This window comes from Canis aureus, chromosome 1, assembly GCF_053574225.1.
Source record: "Canis aureus isolate CA01 chromosome 1, VMU_Caureus_v.1.0, whole genome shotgun sequence".
Lineage (NCBI taxonomy): Eukaryota > Metazoa > Chordata > Mammalia > Carnivora > Canidae > Canis > Canis aureus.
In genome coordinates, this window is record NC_135611.1 from 110,788,788 (window position 1) to 110,807,499 (window position 18,712).

General features: G+C 55.1%; 2 protein-coding genes across 10 annotated transcripts in view; one reads left to right on the forward strand and one right to left on the reverse strand.

Annotated features, from left to right (window-relative positions):
• Nucleotides 1-3,334, forward strand: part of ERCC2 (ERCC excision repair 2, TFIIH core complex helicase subunit) — a 17,694-nt gene extending 14,360 nt beyond the window's left edge. For 3 of the 4 annotated variants that reach the window (XM_077848453.1, XM_077848463.1, XM_077848467.1), the window contains 6 exons: nucleotides 277-369; nucleotides 471-543; nucleotides 813-883; nucleotides 987-1,130; nucleotides 1,236-1,379; nucleotides 1,755-3,334. In XM_077848453.1, coding sequence (XP_077704579.1) covers nucleotides 277-369; nucleotides 471-543; nucleotides 813-883; nucleotides 987-1,130; nucleotides 1,236-1,379; nucleotides 1,755-1,847 — 618 coding nt within the window. In that variant the 3' untranslated portion in view covers nucleotides 1,848-3,334. The remainder of the gene's footprint in view (nucleotides 1-276; nucleotides 370-470; nucleotides 544-812; nucleotides 884-986; nucleotides 1,131-1,235; nucleotides 1,380-1,754) is intronic. The other variant, XM_077848459.1, reaches the window with a different exon arrangement.
• The window catches only part of KLC3 (kinesin light chain 3), a 19,191-nt gene continuing 2,448 nt past the window's right edge, over nucleotides 1,970-18,712 (reverse strand). Inside the window, exons 1-13 of one of the 6 annotated variants that reach the window (XM_077848485.1) lie at nucleotides 9,151-9,260; nucleotides 6,390-6,655; nucleotides 5,674-5,904; nucleotides 5,307-5,376; nucleotides 4,719-4,938; nucleotides 4,310-4,397; nucleotides 4,135-4,236; nucleotides 3,526-3,699; nucleotides 2,972-3,062; nucleotides 2,860-2,897; nucleotides 2,662-2,768; nucleotides 2,406-2,469; nucleotides 1,970-2,185 (exon numbers count right to left, since the gene is read on the reverse strand). In XM_077848485.1, the coding sequence (XP_077704611.1) occupies nucleotides 2,114-2,185; nucleotides 2,406-2,469; nucleotides 2,662-2,768; nucleotides 2,860-2,897; nucleotides 2,972-3,062; nucleotides 3,526-3,699; nucleotides 4,135-4,236; nucleotides 4,310-4,397; nucleotides 4,719-4,938; nucleotides 5,307-5,376; nucleotides 5,674-5,904; nucleotides 6,390-6,655; nucleotides 9,151-9,211 (1,584 nt within the window). In that variant the 5' untranslated portion in view covers nucleotides 9,212-9,260 and the 3' untranslated portion in view covers nucleotides 1,970-2,113. Of the gene's footprint in view, nucleotides 2,470-2,661; nucleotides 2,769-2,859; nucleotides 2,898-2,971; nucleotides 3,063-3,525; nucleotides 3,700-4,134; nucleotides 4,237-4,309; nucleotides 4,398-4,718; nucleotides 4,939-5,306; nucleotides 5,377-5,673; nucleotides 5,905-6,389; nucleotides 6,656-9,150; nucleotides 9,305-9,584; nucleotides 9,703-18,712 lie in introns of those variants that run through there. The other 5 variants (XM_077848490.1, XM_077848492.1, XM_077848475.1 and 2 more) reach the window with 5 other exon arrangements.

Sequence of the window (18,712 nt, forward strand, 5' to 3'; positions counted from 1 at the left end):
TGTCCCAGTTGGCCATCTTGAGCGCTCTGCCTGCCCCACTTATCTGAAAGATGGGGGGCAGGGGTGGGTTCTTGCCTGGATTGCAGAGCTTCCCGCAAGGAGTGAGGCCAGCCTCAGCCTATACCACCTCCCCCCTCCCTCCCCGAGTTTCTACTGGCCCGCCAAGGCCTGGGAAGACAAGTGGTCTGTAGCATGGGAATCGGGGCAGAGTTGACTTTAGCCAGGATGCCTGTACCAACCCCCAGCCTGACCTGCCTGCTGTCTGTCCTTCCCTAGGGCATTCTTGAAAACATCCAGAGGAATAAGCTGCTCTTCATTGAGACCCAAGATGGGGCTGAGACCAGCGTTGCCCTGGAGAAGTACCAGGAGGTGGGTGGGGGTGTGGGAGGGTGCCCCAGGAGACTGTGTGCAGAGGGCCCGAAGGAGGCAGTTCTGAGCATGTGTCTCCTGTCTTGGCCTCCCCTCCCCAGGCCTGTGAGAATGGCCGTGGAGCCATCCTGCTGTCAGTGGCCCGAGGCAAAGTGTCCGAGGGAATTGACTTTGGTGAGTGGACAGGCTCTCCCCTTCCAGGTGCCTGCCTGGAGCTCTAGCTGTTTGTTCACACGGGACCCCCCCCTTCCACACACACACAGCCTGGGCACACAGGGACCTCCCCTCCCCTCCTCTCTATCCCTGGGCACCCAGCTGGGCCCTCGAAGCATGCCCATGCTTTTCCCCACTCGAACAGCACAACCTTCTGGGCCCTGCAAAGTTGGCCCCTCCAGTGCACCACACTGGTAACCCTGCTCCCCTTCCTGTGCTCGCTCCCCCAGTGCACCACTACGGGCGGGCTGTCATCATGTTCGGTGTCCCCTACGTCTACACCCAGAGCCGTATTCTTAAGGTGAGCAGCACGTGCAGTTGCTAAGGATGTTTGGGCCTCTTGGGCCCTCCTGGGACTTGGGTGGAGGAGGCAGGGGGACCACTCTGGTTTCTTCTCCGGGCAGGCACGGCTGGAGTACCTACGCGACCAGTTCCAGATCCGAGAAAATGACTTCCTCACCTTCGATGCCATGCGCCACGCAGCCCAGTGTGTGGGTCGTGCCATTCGGGGCAAGACGGACTATGGCCTCATGGTCTTTGCTGATAAGGTGTGTGCATAGGGGCCTCTGCCTGCCAGGCTCTTCCTGGGCCATGCCCACCCCCACCCCCAGGGTCCTGATGTTTCCCTCTCTTCCTTGCCCTCTTGCTGAAAGCGGTTTGCCCGGGCAGACAAGCGTGGGAAACTGCCTCGCTGGATCCAGGAGCACCTCACTGATGCCAACCTCAACCTGACTGTTGACGAGGGAGTCCAGGTTGCCAAGTACTTCCTGAGGCAGATGGCTCAGCCATTCCACCGGGTGAGCTGACGTGGCCTGTGCTCACTTCCTTTACCTTCCCAGGCTCAGCTCCTCCTTCAGGAAGGCCCCTTGACTTTCTTTTTCCTCAGGCTCCAACCCTAGCCTGCCCTCAACAGGGGTGTGTGTATGTGTGCCCACACGCCAGGTCTGGGGCCATGGGGTTGGGGCACAGCCAGTCCTCCTCGGACTTGGAAACTGGTTGGCTGCTTACAGGGATAGGCTGTTCCCCCTTAGATGGGCGTTTCCAGATTCCAGCGTCCTGCCCATGCCTCTGTGCAGGCCGCCTCCTGTCAAGGCTCTCAGGTCTTGTGCCCCTGTGTCCCAGTGGGGCCTGCGGGGAATCGCTACAGCCGTCTGGCCCTCTCTCCCCTCCAGGAGGATCAGCTGGGCCTGTCCCTGCTTAGCCTGGAGCAGCTGGAATCAGAAGAGACGCTGCGGAGGATAGAGCAGATTGCTCAGCAGCTGTAGCTCCAGGTGGGGACAGGGCCATAAAAGGTGTTTGTGGTGACTCCGGAGTCTTACCTGGCCCTGGGTCCCAGCGGCTTGGAGGTGGCCTTGGGTCCTTACAGGAAAGCTGAGGCAGACATTCCTGGCTTCCAAGTCTACAGCCTTTAATCGCAGGGAAGCCCCGTACAGAGGGTACCCCCCCGGAGGTGTGGGGGCAACTCGGAGAGACAGAAGGCCGTCCCCTCCCCCCCTTTCTGAGAAGCAGCAGCCACACTGTCCTGTCAGCTTCAGCGGGGGCCCAGGTCCTGGGTGCTGGCGCTGAGGGTCCGTGCGGCCTCGCTCAGGTGCTGATGGGGGAACTGTGGACACGGCAGGGGATCGGCAAGGGGCAGGATACAGCTGTGCTTCGGTCGCCACAAGGGCCTACCCCCTAGCATCCTCGCTGCTGGCTCGTCCCTCCCGTCTCTATCCCAGCTAGAACCTGTCCGTTCTGACCCTACCCACCTCTCCCTTGCCTCTGGGCCTGCCAGCATGGCCTCCTACTCCATCCTTGCCCCAGGTGCCCCTGTCCCCTCTCACCTGGGTCCCAGCAGCCTTTGGACCATCTGTGTTCAGCATGTTGAGCGACATGGCTCTCTTCATCCTGTAAGGGGAGGGTGGGAGGATGAGTCTGAGTGTCTGCCTCACACTTTGGGGAGGACTTCCCTGACACTGGCTTTGACTGTGTGGCAGAGGAGATGGGAACCCTGGAAGGTTCTGGAATAGGACAGGGAGCGGGGTGGGTTGCAGAGGCTGCAGCCCTCGGGGCTCTTTGCTGCCCCACTTGAACACTCACCCGGCTGCCCCTGCCACCCCCTCGCCTCGGAGACGGGAGACCAGCTTCTCACTTCCACGCCTTAGGGACTCACGGATCTTGGAGAAGGAGCTGCTTCGACGGAGGGTCTGGGGAGGGCGCCAGGGACACCGGTCAGTCCCCCCTTCTCATCTGGTCCCCACCCCAGGAGCCAAAGCGAAGCCCCTCCTCCATCCTCACCTGTTCTGCATCACCAGTTGTGCCCACGTTGGGGGCTCCTAGGAACAGAGAGGGGACAGTGCAATGGAGACACTGAGAATGTCACCTGAGGGGGGAGGGGCCGGGGGCTCACCCAGGGGAGCAGGCAGGTCCTCCCGGCTCAGGATCTCTTTGTACAGCTCTTCTGCTTGCTGGTACTTGTTCTGTTTTAGGTAGGCCGAGGCCTGCGGGGAGGGTGGGTGATCGAGGCTCAGATCTGGAGCTCCCCAGGCATATCCTCTCCCTCTCCCCCCTCATGACCTAGGGCAGGTGATTGGTTCCTGCTCCACCTTGGGCTAGTGATACCACCGTTGTGCCTCAGTTTCCTCATTTGCAAAATGGGGTGACAGGAGCATCTACCTCCTAGTGTCCTTTAAGAAATGGACAGTATAGGGAAAGTATTAAGAAAGGGGGTCCAGAGCTCAATAAATATGAGACGGTCATCTGGCCCCACCAACTTGTGTGTTTCCTGATTTTTCTATGTTCTAGCTGTGCTGAGCAAGCTCACCAGTTGGGGCCCAGCTCAGAGGCCAGGTCTTTGGGGACTCTTGCACTGGGAGCTCAGCAGAGGGCTCCAGGGTATCCCACCCTTGAGCCAGTGGGTGCCTCTCCAGGGGAGCCCCTGGCAGTCAGCCCCAGGGCCCTCACCAGGTTGTTCTTGGTCTTGGCCACGTTTGGGTCGTGGGGCCCTCCCAGGGCCTCATAAATGCTCAGGGCTCGGGCATAGTGCTGCTCCACCTCCTCGAACTTGCCCTGGTTCTGGCACAGCAAGGCCAGGTTGTTGAGCTGCTTGGCCACGTCTGGGTGGTCGGTGCCCAGGACCTAGGGGTGGGGGCATCGGTGAGCCACAGGATGCCTGTAGCCATAATAGGGGTCATGAGTTAAGGTTCATAGGATCAGTGGGGAGAGTTACATTAGGTTGTGAGCCAGAGGGTGGAAGTGACACAAACTGGGGATTAATCGGGTCAAGATCAGGCTGGTCACATGGGATTAGAAGGTTAGGACTGGGTTGGGGGGCATATGAGGTGATTTCTACAAAGGATCAGAGTCAAGATTGGGGAAGTTCACAGAAGGTCAAGGGTAGTGGGTTGCGAGATTGGATCATTGAGGCTCAAACTGAGGCCTCACGGTATCAGATGGGAAGGACATCATAGGATCAGGGTTGCAACCCGGGAGCCAGTGAATTGAGCACATCAGGATCAGATGGGAGGGGCCGGTGGCCTAGGGACTCCGTGGGGGCTGGGCAGGAGGCAGGACCTTCTCGCGGATCTCCAGGGCGCGCTGGCACAGGGGCTCCGCCTCCCGGTACCGCCCGCGCTTCCCGTAGAGCACAGCCAGGTTGTTGAGGGTGGCAGCCACCTGCAGGGTCGGGGAGGCAGGTCAGGGGCGGTAGGCTCCACCCCACGGCCCTCACTCCTGGGCCCCCACTCACCGCAGGGTGCTCAGGGCCCAGTGTCTGCTCCCGGATCTGCAGGGCATCATGGAGAAGGTCTGTGGCCTCTTTGTACTTGTTCTGGTCCCTGTGATGTGGCCCAGGGATGGAGGGGGGTCAGACATGCTGGGGCAGCACCTGCCGGGCCAAGCCTGGGTGGCAGGCGCCCTTCCATGGTCGCTTGTGAGCCACACTTTCCAAGTCTAGCACAGGGTCCCTTTGCTGTCAAGCCTCCAGCCCCCACAGGTCTCTTGCCTATGGTTGTCTGACTCCTTGCTTGGATCACTGGCTTCTCCAGATCCCTGTCGACACCCCCTGCTACCACCAATCCAGGTGCCCCATGCTGGCAGAGTGGGACGCCAGCTCCCCTGCCCCCAGCAATGGGTCCGTGGCCGGCCACAGCCCTCACCGGTACACCAGCGCCAGGATGTTGAGCATGGTGGCCACATCGGGGTGGCAGTGGCCCGAGCTCCGTTCCAGGTCCTCTAAGGCCTGGCGGCACAGTGGCACAGCAACCTCGTAGCGGCCCTGCCCTGCGTACTGGATCACAAGGTTGTGCAGGGTCCGAAGGCGGGCTGGGATCTCGTAGCCACCCTGCTGAGCCGCTGCCGCCCCCGCTGCCTCAGGGCCTGCGAGTGGCAGATGGACATCAGGTCACTGCCAGCCTCCTACCCTTCCCATCCCCAAAAAGAGGAACATACTCCAGGGCTATAGCTGCCTCACTGGCCCATTGGCCCCTGGGATGACGGGGCCCCGCACTGACCTTGGAGATTGGTTCATGGGATGTGAACGCGGGGTCCGCCTGGCGGGTGCGGCTGTGGCACGCCTGGTTTCACAGCTTCCAGCCTCGGCTGTCATGCGCCCTGGCCCGGCCCCTTGCCTCATGCTCCTGCCGCCCTGCCCTGACATCCACCTTGGGTCTCCGTCCCTCCCCGGCCTCAGCCTCTTATCCTCCGTGGCCGAGTGGCCCAACAATTGCGTGCTCCCCCACACCCACCTTTCCTCTCTTCCTCCTCGCTGGAGAACAGGGGCGTTAGGCTGTCTCGTCGAGGAGGGGATTCAGGCCGCTGCAGAGGGCAGGAAAGTGAGGAGTCAAAGAGGGCTGGGAGTTTGCTTTAGAGACCAGGGTCCTGGACCTCCGAGTTTGAGGGGGGTTTCTGAGGGCTTGGGGAAGATCTGGGGATTTTGTGGAAGCTGGGAGGGCTTCTGTGGAAATTTTACTGAGTCTGGGGGTTGTGGAACCCTGTCGAAGGTCTAGGGCTTCTTTGGAGGGTCTAGGGCACTGGGGGCTCCATGGAGTGGTACAGGTCTGTGGGGGATCTAAGGAGGATGGGGGCCCCCTGGCTTGCCCAGCCCTGCAGCACCTGGCTCTCGGCAGGGGGGTCATACTGGCGCAGCTGCCCCAGGAACTCCAGGTGGCTCTTCTCCTCCTCCAGTTGGGCCACAGCCTCCTCGCTGGCCCGGAGGCGCCGCTGCGTCTCCTCCAGCTCCTCCCGCAGCCACGAGTTCTCCTGGGCCAGCCGCCGGGCCTGCGCTCGCAGCCGCTGCTTCTCCGCCTCCAGGGAGCCCACGTGCGCGGACAGGGCCAGCAGCACCTGCAGGGGGCCGGGGATCAGGGGCCCAGTCCCTCTTCTACCAGGCAGTCTCTGGCCCAACCCAGGGCCTCATGTCATGCCAGAGCACCCCAACTCTTGGCCCTTCCAAGTGACTCTGAGGATGTGCAGAAACTCCCAAGGGCACACCCAAACCCCACCCAGGGACCCTTCTGATTTCATTCAGGCACACAAATCACGTGTAGGGCCACTTCATATCCTACCCATGTGACCCCAACATCTCCCTAGAATCTACAGTTCTATAGATGGATGCCATTTGTTCAGGGGCTCCTGTCACACAAAAGGACCCCCTAATGCCACCCAGGGATCCCATTTCCAGCCTAGAACCCCTCCTCCCCAGGCCTGGCTCCCCTAGGCCTCCCCTGCTCCAGGCTCATCACCCCCTACATACTTGCCTCCCTCATCCCGGGCCTCCTCCCAGCTCTGAGCCTCCCCCGCCATGGCTGGATAGCTGCCCCCCCCCATACCTGGGCCTCGCCCAGTCCCAGCTCGATGGCCTCCAGCGCGTGGCTCACCACCTGCTGCTTTTCTTCCAGCAGTTCCAAGCCAGCCACCAGGCCCTGTCCTGCCAGCGCCTCTGCCAGGTGCCTGGCCAGGCCATGGTGCTCTGCTCGCAGGGCCTCCAACCCCTGCACCACTTGTCGGGTCTGCCGCACCAGCTCCTCGGGGCTCAGGCGCTCCGGGCCCAGCCCCACACTTCCAGGGGCTGCCACCTGCACGGACATTGCTGTTCCTGGGGTGGGTAGCAGGGATTGGGGGGTCAGGGCCAGGCAAGCGGGCCCATCAGTCCCTCCTCACCCCGGCCAGCTCCCTGTCCCGCACCCATCCCAGCCAGCTGGCAACTGGAAACATTCTAGTCTAGCTTTGCCTGTCCTCAGCCATGGGCCCTGCCCTGAGGGCCACTCAAAATCTGGGGCAACCAGTGGTCTCGTGGCCTCTCACCTGCCCTCAGCTCACCTGGCCAGCCCTGTCTATCCCAAGGGCCCCAGATACCTGGCCCCAGGACTCCCCGTGTGACCTGGACTGGAGGCACCCGCCTCTGCTGGGTGTGTGGGGCGGGGCATGTGGAGGCGGCCTCTCCGTGAGCTCATTCTTAGGGTGTTTTTGTTGGGAACCAGTCGGACCACTGGGGCTGGAGGGGTGGGGCCGGAGGAGAGGGCCAAGGGGCTGGGGCACTGGAAGCAGAGGAGCCCTCTAGATTTAGGGGGATGGGGGGGTGCCTGTGTGTCAGCTCCCAGGGCCTGATGGATCCCAAGGGAACAAGGACTCCACCCTCCACTGCAGACAGGCTCCGCCAGCCCAAGGCATGTTGGGACACACGTGTGACAGGCACGGCCCATGGATGTCACACTAGCCCTGTGACAACTCAGAGTCTGAGACCTAGATGCTAATGGGTGGGGGTCTCATGTGTGGCACTTTATGTGGTTGTATGTAGGTGACAAAGTCAATGACACAGCTGCTGGAGCCTCTGTATTCACACACAAGCACACTCACTCCCCTCCCAGAAACAGACCCCAACACACGCACACCCTCCCTTCTTAAATACACAATGCGACACACACGTTCTCCTCCTCTCAGAAACTGAATACCTGCTCTTTCTTTTTTCAAATGCAGTGCAATATATACGTACTTTCTCAGAAACACACCTGCTCGTACACACACACACTCCCCTCTACAAGAAGACGGCTCAACATGCACACACTCCTTTCTTTCTTAAAAACATAATATACATTTTCTCTGAAGCAAGACATACAGGACACTCTCTTTCTCCTCTAAAAAATAAAAATACAATCCCACACATCCACATTTTCCTTTCAAAAAACCTAATCCAGGGGTGCCTGGTGGCTCAGTTAGTTAAGCGCCTGCCTTCAGCTCAAGTATGATCCAGGGGTTCCAGAATTGGGCCCCACAATAGGCTTCTCCCTCTCCCTCTGCTCTTCCCCTGGCTCATTCTCTCTCTCAAATAAAATCTTAAAAAAAAAAAAAAAAAACGCAACACACTTACTCAGGCTCGTGCACGCACACCCACATACTCTTTCAGAAACAACACATGTATGCTCTCCCCTCTTGGAAATATAATCCCACACACTGGTGTATTTTCCTCTTGGGAAAAAAAGCCAACACACACAGAAACTCTGCCCCCCTCACTAGTGAAAAGATAACCAAATCCCAAATCACTCACATTCAGGCTATCTCTTTGCAGTTACCCCCATGACACACCTTTCCCGCACTTATAAGGTCCTGCAAGCAGCTAGCTCTCCATTACATGCCCATCACCTCCTCCAGGCACGCGCGCGCGCGCGCACACACACACACACACACACACACACACACACTCTTGGGATTCACTGTGGACCTATCATCTCCTTCCCCACTTCCCCCAACACCTTGCCCGGCCAGCCAGAGATTCACGCACCTGCACGCAGCATACGCACAGATACACAGAGCTTCAAACACGGACATACAGACAATTCCTGAAGTCAGATTCAGTTGTGGAGACACACAGAGGTGTTTGCATAGACCCTCTCGGGCATGTGCCTCACTCAAGCCACCAGGGCGCCGTAAGCAGCCTAGTGGTTTGGGTACCTACTTACCTGCTCACGAACATCATACACCAAGACACACAGGAAGGCAGGCACATAATCCACGGATTTCCTACACTGCAGGCTCTCCCCTGCCATCAATCTCTACATATACGTGTGTGCAGACACCAGTCTCTCTCACTATACGTATATATGTGTGTACATGTCTCACCATACTCCGTGTCACACACAAGCCCCACAAAGTTACGATCACACGTTCATGGAGTCATTCAGACAGCTCCATTATTCCCATGATTTTTGCCCACACTCAGTCCCGTGAACAACAAACTCCCTTTCACACACGTACAACCGCACAGCTGACAGTGTTAATCCCAGGCACACCCTCCCCGTCCATGCGGGTCCCACATCGCCCACCTCCCTGCGGCTCCCCGCGCCTTAACAGGCAGAAAGACCGCCCCAGCCACGCAAGCTCTGAGTCACGCACCTAATCCTATAAACAGAGCAACTCCCTCCCATACACACGGCCCCCACCCCCATCATTAGACGCACAGAGGTCCGCCCACGTGTTGCATCTGAGACAGCTCCACGTCGTTCCCACAGTCCCTGGGCGCCCGCACACGGTTACACGGACCGTCCCTGTCCCTTCCTCGCCCGCACCCACCGCCGGAGCCCGTCGCGCACACACCTGAGCTTCGTACACCATCACACACACCTGAGCCTCGCACACCGCCTCTCATACGCCCCATCTCCACGCCCGCACCTGCAGGCCAGGCCCCTAAACCGCACACCTTACCGCGGCCGGCCTGGCCCAGCCCCGCGCACCCCGGCTTCCCCGGCCCCGCCGTCACAAGGGCCCCCGCCCTCCTCCCCCCAGGCCCCGCCCCGTCTTCGCTCCTGTTTACCTGCGCACCGGGGAGGGGGCGCGGCCCCAGCTGGGCCTCGGGACCCGGGAGGGGGGGCCCCAGGGCGGGGCAGGAGGGCCCAGGGGGCCCAGGAGCCCCAAGGCCCGTCCCCGTCGCCAGGCCAGCGGGCCCCAGGGTGCGCGGGGCCCAGCCCTCACCCTCCGCCCCCATCCTCGCGGTCCCCGGGACTCCCCCGCCCAGCACTCGAGGGGCCCACCTGAGCGCCGGCGGCTCCGGGACCCGCTCCGCCGAGATGCGCCGGGCCGCGTCCCGCACACCGCGCACGCCCGGCGGCTCCCAGCTGCGCCCTGGGTCTCGGGCCGCGGGCGGCTCCTCCGAGGGGCGGGGCGGGCGGAAGCCCCGCCCCCGCAGGTGAGCCCGCCCCGCCCCCCGCCGCTCCCGCGGAGCCCAGCCCGCCCGCCGCGGGGGAAGCGCCAGCGCAGCAGCGGACCCGCGAAGCCCTCCGCGTGCCTGTCGGGCCCGTCGAATCTGAGCGCGAGCCCAGCGCGCTGGAGGCTGCCAAGCCGGGGTGCAGCGCAGCTCGACCCTTGGAAACTTGGGATCCCAGGCCGAGGGCTTTCTAGCAGCGCCCGCCGCCCGGCCTTGCCTTCGGCTGTGCCCGCTGCCTGGGCCCCCCCTATTCCCACAGACGCCATTCGTTAGTCTGGTAGCTTCACAAAGGCCGCTTCCTCCGAGAGGCCTTCCCTACTGCCCCTTTTTTCTTTAAAAAAAAAATTATTGGAGTTCAATTTGCCAGCATATAGCATAACACCCAGTGCTCATCCCATCAAGTGCCCCCCTCAGTGCCCGTCACCCAGTCACCCCCACCCCCACCCACCTCCCCTTCCACTACCCCTTGTTCGTTTCCCAGAGTTAGGAGTCTCTCATGTTCTGTCTCCCTCTCTGATATTTCCCACTCATTTTTTCTCCTTTCCCCTTTATTACCTTTCACTATTTTTTATATTCCCCAAATGAATGAGACCATATAATGTTTGTCCTTCTCCGATTGACTTATTTCACTCAGCATAATACCCTCCAGCTCCATCCACGTCGAAGCAGATGGTGGGTATTTGTCATTTCTAATGGCTGAGGAATATTCCATTGTATAGTAAACCACATCTTCTTTATCCATTCATCTTTCGATGGACACCGAGGCTCCTTCTACAGTGTGGCTATTGTGGACATTGCTGCTAGAAACATCGGGGTGCAGGTGTCCCGGCGTTTCATTGCATCTGTATCTTTGGGGTAAATCCCCAGCAGTGCAATTGCTGGGTCGTAGGGCAGGTCTATTTTTAACTCTTTGAGGAACCTCCACACAGTTTTCCAGAGTGGCTGCACCAGTTCACATTCCCACCAACAGTGTATGAGGGTTCCCTTTTCTCCACATCCTCTCCAACATTTGTGGTTTCCTGCCTTGTTAATTTTCCCCATTCTCACTGGTGTGAGGTGGTATCTCATTGTGGTTTTGATTTGTATTTCCCCGATGGCCAGTGATGCGGAGCATTTTCTCATGTGCGTGTTGGCCATGTCTATGTCTTCCTCTGTGAGATTTCTCTTCATGTCTTTTGCCCATTTCATTTTTGGATTGTTTGTTTCTTTGCTGTTGAGTTTAATAAGTTCTTATAGATCTTGGATACTAGCCCTTTATCTGATAGGTCATTTGCAAATATCTTCTCCCATTCTGTAGGTTGTCTTTTAGTTTTGTTGACTGTATCCTTTGCTGTGCAAAAGCTTCTTATCTTGATGAAGTCCCAATAGTTCATTTTTGCTTTTGTTTCTCTTGCCTTCATGAATGTATCTTGCAAGAAGTTACTGTGGCCAAGTTCAAAAAGGTGTTGCCTGTGTTCTCCTCTAGGATTTTGATGGAATCTTGTCTCACATTTAGATCTTTCATCCATTTTGAGTTTATCTTTGTGTATGATGTAAGAGAATCGTCCAGTTTCATTCTTCTGCATGTGGATGTCCAATTTTCCCAGCACCATTTATTGAAGAGACTGTTCCAGTGGATAGTCTTTCCTCCTTTGTTGAATATTAGTTGCCCTTTCTAATGACACTGTCTCACCAAAACACTACTCCATTCCCCTGCTTCATCTTCTTTTTTAAGGATTTAGTTATTTGACAGACAGAGAGAGCACAAGCAGGGGAGCGTCAGGCAGAGGGAGAGGGAGAAGCAGGCTCCCTCCCCACTTAGCAGGGAGCCAGACTCGATACCAGGACCCTGAGATCACGATTTGAGCCAAAGGCAGATGCTTAACCAGCTGAGTCACACAGGTGTCCCTCCCCTGCCTGCTGTTTACAAAACTTCTCAGGACCTAAGATTATTTTATGTAACTTGGTCATACGATATTTCATTCCATAATATATTAGCGAGGTAATTGCAAGGACTAGAAATTGGGCTCTGGGTTCGAAGTTGATTTTCAGCATTTGGTAGTGAAGGCCTTGGGCAAGTAACTTAACCTCTGTGTGTGTCAATTCTCTGAATCTGTGAAATGGGGATAAAGGCTGCGAAGACTGAATGAGTTACTGTATGGACAGGGCTCTGTATGGTCAGCACTGCATCACTAGCGCTAGAATAGAGTCCGGTGCAAAGTGCTTGCTCACTGAGTAGTTGAATGAATCAAGTCTTAGAAACTTAAATCGGCCAAAGCTGGGCGCACAGGAATCTCAGATCTCAGATCATAGAATTTGGTTCAACGCCAAACTTTTCCAAACCCCTGCAGTACCTCGACCGCTCCCTTCAGGATGCTTCCAGCAGAGGGCGCTGCTGGTCCGTGATCCCGGCCTCAGGCTGCCGCGCAGACCCGCCTCTTCCCTCAGAGCCAAGGCCCACCTGCCCTCTGCTCCCTTGTTCTCTGAGCTCCAGTGCAGCTGTTCCCTCCTCCAGGAAGCCCTCTCCGCCCCCACAGGGGCCTGGCAGCCGCCCGGGCTCCCCCACGTTTCAGCCCTGCCCACTCTGGGTCATCGCTGTCTTGAGGACAGGTCTGTCTCCCACGTTGGAATGTAAGTCCCAGGAGGGGACGGTCTCAGGCACCACTGTGTCCCCAGTGCTCCCCAGCACAGACTGAACACAGAGAAGGCACTTGGGCGATTAGCTGTTGATTGAATAATAGCAAATACAACTCAAGCTCCTGCTCTAACATCCCCGGGGGGTTTCTAGGGAACAGGGTAGAAGGAGGCAGACAAACCCTACCCTCCTCCCCACACTGGGCCGGCCTCAAGGTGCTGGGCACCAGTTCTGGATCTGCCACATGCTTAGGAAGAGGCAGGGCAGGGGCACATCCCAGCTCCACCGTGTGCTGGCTGTGTGACCCCGAGCCAAGAATGAACTTCTCTGGGCCTCAGGCTCCTGGTCTGTAGAATGGGACTCACAGGTAACCTACTTTGTGAGGCTGTTGTGGGGATTAGTGAGTAATCCCTGTAAAAGGCTCAGAACAGAGTAGCACGTGGTTAACACTGTGGGGGAGGCAGTTGGAGCCTGGCAGGTCTGAGTTCAAATTCTGATCTTGCCATTTCCTTTCCATGTAACCTGGGGCAAACAATGTTTCTGAGCACCTATATCCTCCTCTATAAACCCTGAATGATCATGCTCCCCACACAGCATAGCAGTTAGGATTAAATAGGATCAAGGCTGAAAGGAGAAAGTGTCAACTGAGGTAACTGTCTGTTTCTTTCAGCTGGCCCCGTGCCAAGCACTTTTGCACAGCACCAACGAGGGCTGGGGTTTCTGAGTTCTTACCCAGGGTAGGCCCGAGGCCAAATCTTGTAAGTAAATTAGCTCTGTGAATGTACACCAACCTGATAGGGTAGGTGCCGCGATTATCCCCATTCTACAGGTGAAGAAGATGAGGCACAGAGAGGCCAAATGACTTGTCCAAGATCACACAGCCAAGGATTAGCAGAGCCCCTGAATCCAGACAGCCACCCCCTTAGGTAGGCATCTCTAGCCCTATCTAGAGATGAGGAAGTCGAAGCTCAGAGAGGGGAAATCCATTGCTCAAGATCATGGCCAAGAAGGCACTTAATGGAACCCCCGTCCTATCACTGAAGGCCACAGTTTGCTATGACAGGAAAATGGATAGATGGGTTAGGAGCTTTTCTCTTTTCACCCCCTGGCCAGTTTTTATTTGTGTTTATTATTTCTTTAAGATTTTATTTTTAGGGATGCCTGGGTGGCTCAGCGGTTTAGAGCCTGCCTTCGGTCAGGGATGTGATTCTGGAGTCCTGGGATCGAGTTCCATGTTGGGCTCCCTGCACGGAGCCTGCTTCTCCCTCTGCCTGTGTCTCTGCCTCTCTCTCTCTCTCTGTCTCTGTGTCTCTCATGAATAAAAAAAATCTTTAAAAAATTTTTATTTTTAAATAACCTCTATAGCCAGTGTGGGGCTTGAACTTACAACCCTGAGATCAAGAGTTGCATGCTCTACCGACGGAGCCAGCCAGGCGCCTGTCTTGGTGATAGTTTTTAAAAAGCTCACCACTTTCTTTTTAATTTAAAAAGTTCACTGTCAGAGTTTTACAGAGAGTAAAAGACTGAAAAGTAGATCTTTGTCTCTCCTTGATCCCCAAACCCCTTTCCCAGAAGCAAACATGACTGCCAGTTTCTAATATCCTTCCAGAAATATCATGGATATGAACTGTATGTGCCTGTATGAGAGTGAGTGCCCATTTTAGAAAAAAGCACAAAAAGACCCTTACCTGTGGAGGTAGGCCTGAATGATGGCCTTGATGTTAGGTGTGGTCATGTGACTTGCTTTGGCCAATGGCAGAGTGACTATTATGCCAGGCCTGAGCTTAGACCTTCAGGGGCTGACAGAGTGTTTCCTTTTGTGACTGACATAGGCAGGAGAAAGGTTTTCCTTGTGGGGCTGCCCCTCTTCTGCCTACACCCCACAATGTTGAAAAATACACTGAGGCATATTACACATTTTAAGAATTTATTTGAGCAAAAATCAATTTGAACCAGGCAGCATCCAACCTAGCAGATAAAAGGAGGTTGTGTGTGGGGGGGTGCTGTTCAAAATGAAAAAGACCTTTTAGGGGCACCTGGGTGGCTCAGTAGTTGAGTGTCTGCCTTTGACTTAGGTCATGATCCTGGGGTCCTGGGATCGAGTCCTGCACTGGGCTTTCTGCAGGGAGCCTGCTTCTCCGTCTGCATGTGTCTCTACCTCTCTCTGTGTGTCTCTTGTGAGTAAATAAATCAAATCTTAAAAAAAAAAAAAAAAAAAAAAGACCTTTTAGGTGGAAGGGAGCAGGAGCAAGGAATTTAAACTATGCAAAAAAGTGGGCTGATTATTGCAAGTTTCTTTTTCCTTTAGGGGGTTACTGGGGTCTATCAAGCAGACGACCTAAATTGTGCTGATTAGGTGATTCCTGACTGAGTGGTTTAAGATTCCACTTCTGGGAGAGCCGAAACAGTCACAAGTCCCAGTTTGGTGACATGGGGCTTAGCATAAGTAACTCTGTCTTGGGCAGTGTCATCTTGTTTTTAACAGTATGGGGCAGAGCTTCCCAGCTGAGCCTGGCCCAGATCAGCCCACTCTGAGCCAACCCCACAACTGTTTTAAAGCTACTGCCTTTTGGGTGGATGTGTTTCACAGCATTTTTGTAGCAAGAGGTATATATTTTTCCCATAGATCTTGGTACTATGGTCTGCATGTATGTGTTCCCTCTAAATTCATATGTTGAAATCCTAACCTCTAAAACTGTTGGTATGGGATCCCTGGGTGGCGCAGCGGTTTGGCGCCTGCCTTTGGCCCAGGGCGCGATCCTGGAGACCCGGGATCGAATCCCACGTCGGGCTTCCGGTGCATGGAGCCTGCTTCTCCCTCCGCCTGTGTCTCTGCCTCTCTCTCTCTCTCTCTCTCTCTCTGTGACTATCATAAATAAATAAAAAATTAAAAAAAAAAAAAGCTGAGAAAAATTAAAAAAATAAATAAATAAATAAAACTGTTGGTATTAGTCTGTGGGTCCTTCAGGTGTGATTAGGTCATGAGGGTGGAACCCTCATGAGTAGGATTAGTGCTCTTAGAGACCCCAGGCACCTGGGCGGCTCAGTCAGTCAAGCGTCCGACTCTTGGTTTTGGCTCAGGTCATGATCTCAGGCTTGTGAGAGGGAGCCCCACATCAGGCTGCCTACTTATTGGAGGTGGAGGGGTCTACTTGGGATCCTCTTCCTTCCCTCTCTTTCAAATAAAAATAAATCTTTTAAAAATATCTTTAAAAAAGGGAGGGGGCTCTACAGAGCTCCCTCATCCCTCCTTCCACATGAGGATACAAGAAGTCTGTGTTCTAGAAGAAGGACCTTCACTCCACCAGGCTGGCACCCTGATCTCAGACTTCCAGGCTCCAGAACTATGGCAAAAATTTCTGTTATTTATAAGCCCTCCAGTCTGTATTATAGCAGCCTGAATGGACTAAGACACTTGGCAATTGTTCCAAAGCAGTACCTATAGATTAGCTTTATTCTTTTTTTAGAAAACATTTTATTTATTTATTTATAGCGTGAGTGGGTGGAGGGGCACAGAGAGAGAGAAAGAATCTCACGCAGACTTCATGTTGAGTGCAGAGCCCAACATGGGGCTCCATCACTCGACCCTGAGATCCTGACTCAGGCTGAAATCAAGAGTCTAATGCTTAACCGATGAGCCACCCAGGTGCCCCAAGGGACTAAAATATTAAGAAATGTGACCATCCATACACTCCAAATATAATATTTTCAAAATAAAGGATAAATTTGAAGTAAGAGAATGCAAAACCCAATATTAAGAGATTAAGATGTAGCTAAAGCAACACCTAGAGGAAAATGTTGATAAAGATTGATTTGGAGGGAGTGGAGTGGGGTGGGAGGGGAGTCATGAAAGACTATTTTATTTGCCTGTCTTCCCAGCAGCATCACCACCATTGGGGACTGGGGATCCAGTTGATTATAGGGCTGCAATGGGCTTGCCCTTGGGGAAAGAGAAGGAGGGGATGGGTCTTTAACTCTCTGGGTCTCTGGGTCTCCAGTTCTGGGGCTGGCTTTGATTTATAACTTGTCTTCCCTGAACCAGTTGGCATCATGGACTGCCAGGATTGGCAGAAGAATTTGGGAGTTGAATGAGGAAAGCATTCTGGGGTGATGGGCCATGGGGGGTGGAGGGGTGCCTCCCAGAGTTTCTGCCCCTAGGGCAGCCTCATCCCTGGGTGGGCTAGCAGGGACAGGAGAGATGGAGGATAAAAGGGAGGGTTTGGGAGCAACGTTGCTCTGTAACACCAGGGCTTGGGGGTGAAAGGAAAAGAACACGGACTCTGAAATTTTAGAATACTGGCTGTCACCTTAGGCAACTCCTTCCTTTTTTGAGCCTCAACTTCCATCTTCTATAAAATGGGGCTTCAGCACGGGGAGATGGGATTGAGGAGGGATGAGAAATACAAGCTCAGGGATTAACTACGTGGTCCAGTTTGGTTCTGTAATCTCCCAGCTGTGTGACTCTGGGCAAGTGACTTGACCTCACTGGGCTTCACTTTTCTGACTTGTAAAATTTGCAGTACCCACCTCATAGGACTGTTGGGGAATTAAACCGTTAAATACACATAAAGTGCTTGGGCCCTGAAACCAGATGGCCGAGGTGATGAAGAGGGCATGGGGAAGTAGGTTCAAATTACCAGGGCCTGAAGACCCACCTGCAAAGGGACTCTTGGGTGACAATATGACTTTGTTGAGAGGCCTGTAAGTTATCTTCACCGAAGCCAGAAAACCCATTCTTGGCAGCCCTGTGCCAATTTGATTCCCAGCTCTGCCCCTTTCCTGGCTGTGTGACCTTGGGTAAGTCATTTAACCTTTTTGAGCTTTATTGTTGGGAGTGTTAAATGAGTTGATATATGCAAAGCACTTAGCATTCTACTTGATATTTGGGACTGTTCCATAATAGCGGTTAGGGTGGGGACTGTGGAGTGGCCACTCAACATCCATGCTAACCTCTTTCTGGCATGTTCAACTTTCCAAATGGAGCGTGGTTCTGGGGGTGAGAGATGTTCCTAGTGGCTCAGCCCAGAGTGTGCTCCTTCAATCCTTTCAATTATTTTGAAAGATCCTAATATCTGGGGTGAGGCCCTTTCTGCATAAACTGGGGAGAGTAGTTTCCAATCGACTGAAAAGGCTACTATTATTTCCTTAGTCAACAAATACTCATTTATCCTGAGGGCGCTGGGAAGCCACGGTGGGTTCTAAGCAGGGGTAGTCAGAAGGCAGGGACGAGGTGGGAGGGGACAGACTGGGGCTGACCTGGGGGGAGGCTAGGGTAGAAGGGAATGTGGAGAGGTCTGGAGCTAGGGTAGGAGGAAGGATGGACGGGCCTTGGAGACTGACAGGCTTTGGAGGGTTGGGGGTTGGGGTAAAGGTACACCATGGGGGTCTTGGCTCCCCAAAGCCAACTATTTCTATGAGACTCAAAGAAGATAAAGGAGTAGAGTTCATGACTGAAGTGTTGGGGGGGGGGTGTGTCCCTCAGCCGGGTCACATGACTAGAACGTTGCTGCAAAGGATTCTGGGAAACTGAGTTTCTGACCTTTTAGGCTTCTCTAAAGGAGGCTGTTATAGGGTGGGAAACTCTCCAAACACAGAAAGGGCTGTATGGCCAAATGGAATGTCAAATGTCCCAGTAAGTGGCTACTAGGGCTCCAGGGTGGGGGTGGGGGCTGGGCTGGATCCTGTGTGTGCATGTGATGTGGCTGGATCGTGTCTCTCCCCTGCTCACAGCCCTCAGTGGCTCCCATCCATCCACGGTGGGATGGAAACTCCTCCATGGCCCCTAGGGTCCTACAGGTCTGCTTCTATCTCTCATCTTCTTCTTTCCACTCTCCCCTCTGGCCCATCTGCTCCAGTCCTCTGGCCTCTTCCTGTCTCTCAGATATGCCAAGCCACTCCTACCTCAGGGCCTTTGCACCTGCTGTTCCCCTTCCAGATCCTCACATGGCTGGCTCTCACCTCTCCCTCAGGTCTCTGCTCAGATGTCACTTCCCCCTAGAGGCCTGACCTGACCTCCCCTGCTGTGCCATCACTCTGACCCCTTACTCTCTTTGATTTCCTGTCAAAGCCCTGTTGTCCCTGCCATGACAGCATATACTTACTTGTTCATGCTCACTACAATGTCACCTCCATGAGACCAACGGTTTTGTTGTTTTCTGCTGTGTCCCCCATAAGTGCTTAATAAAGAATTGTTGGGGCACCTGCGTGGCTCAGTCAGTTAAGCCTCTGCCTTTGGCTCAGGTTGTGAGTCCAGGGTCCTGGGATGGAGCCCAGGGCTCCCTGCCCACTGGGAAGTCTGCTTCTCCCTCCCCTCGACCCCTCCTCCTGAACATCATGCTCTC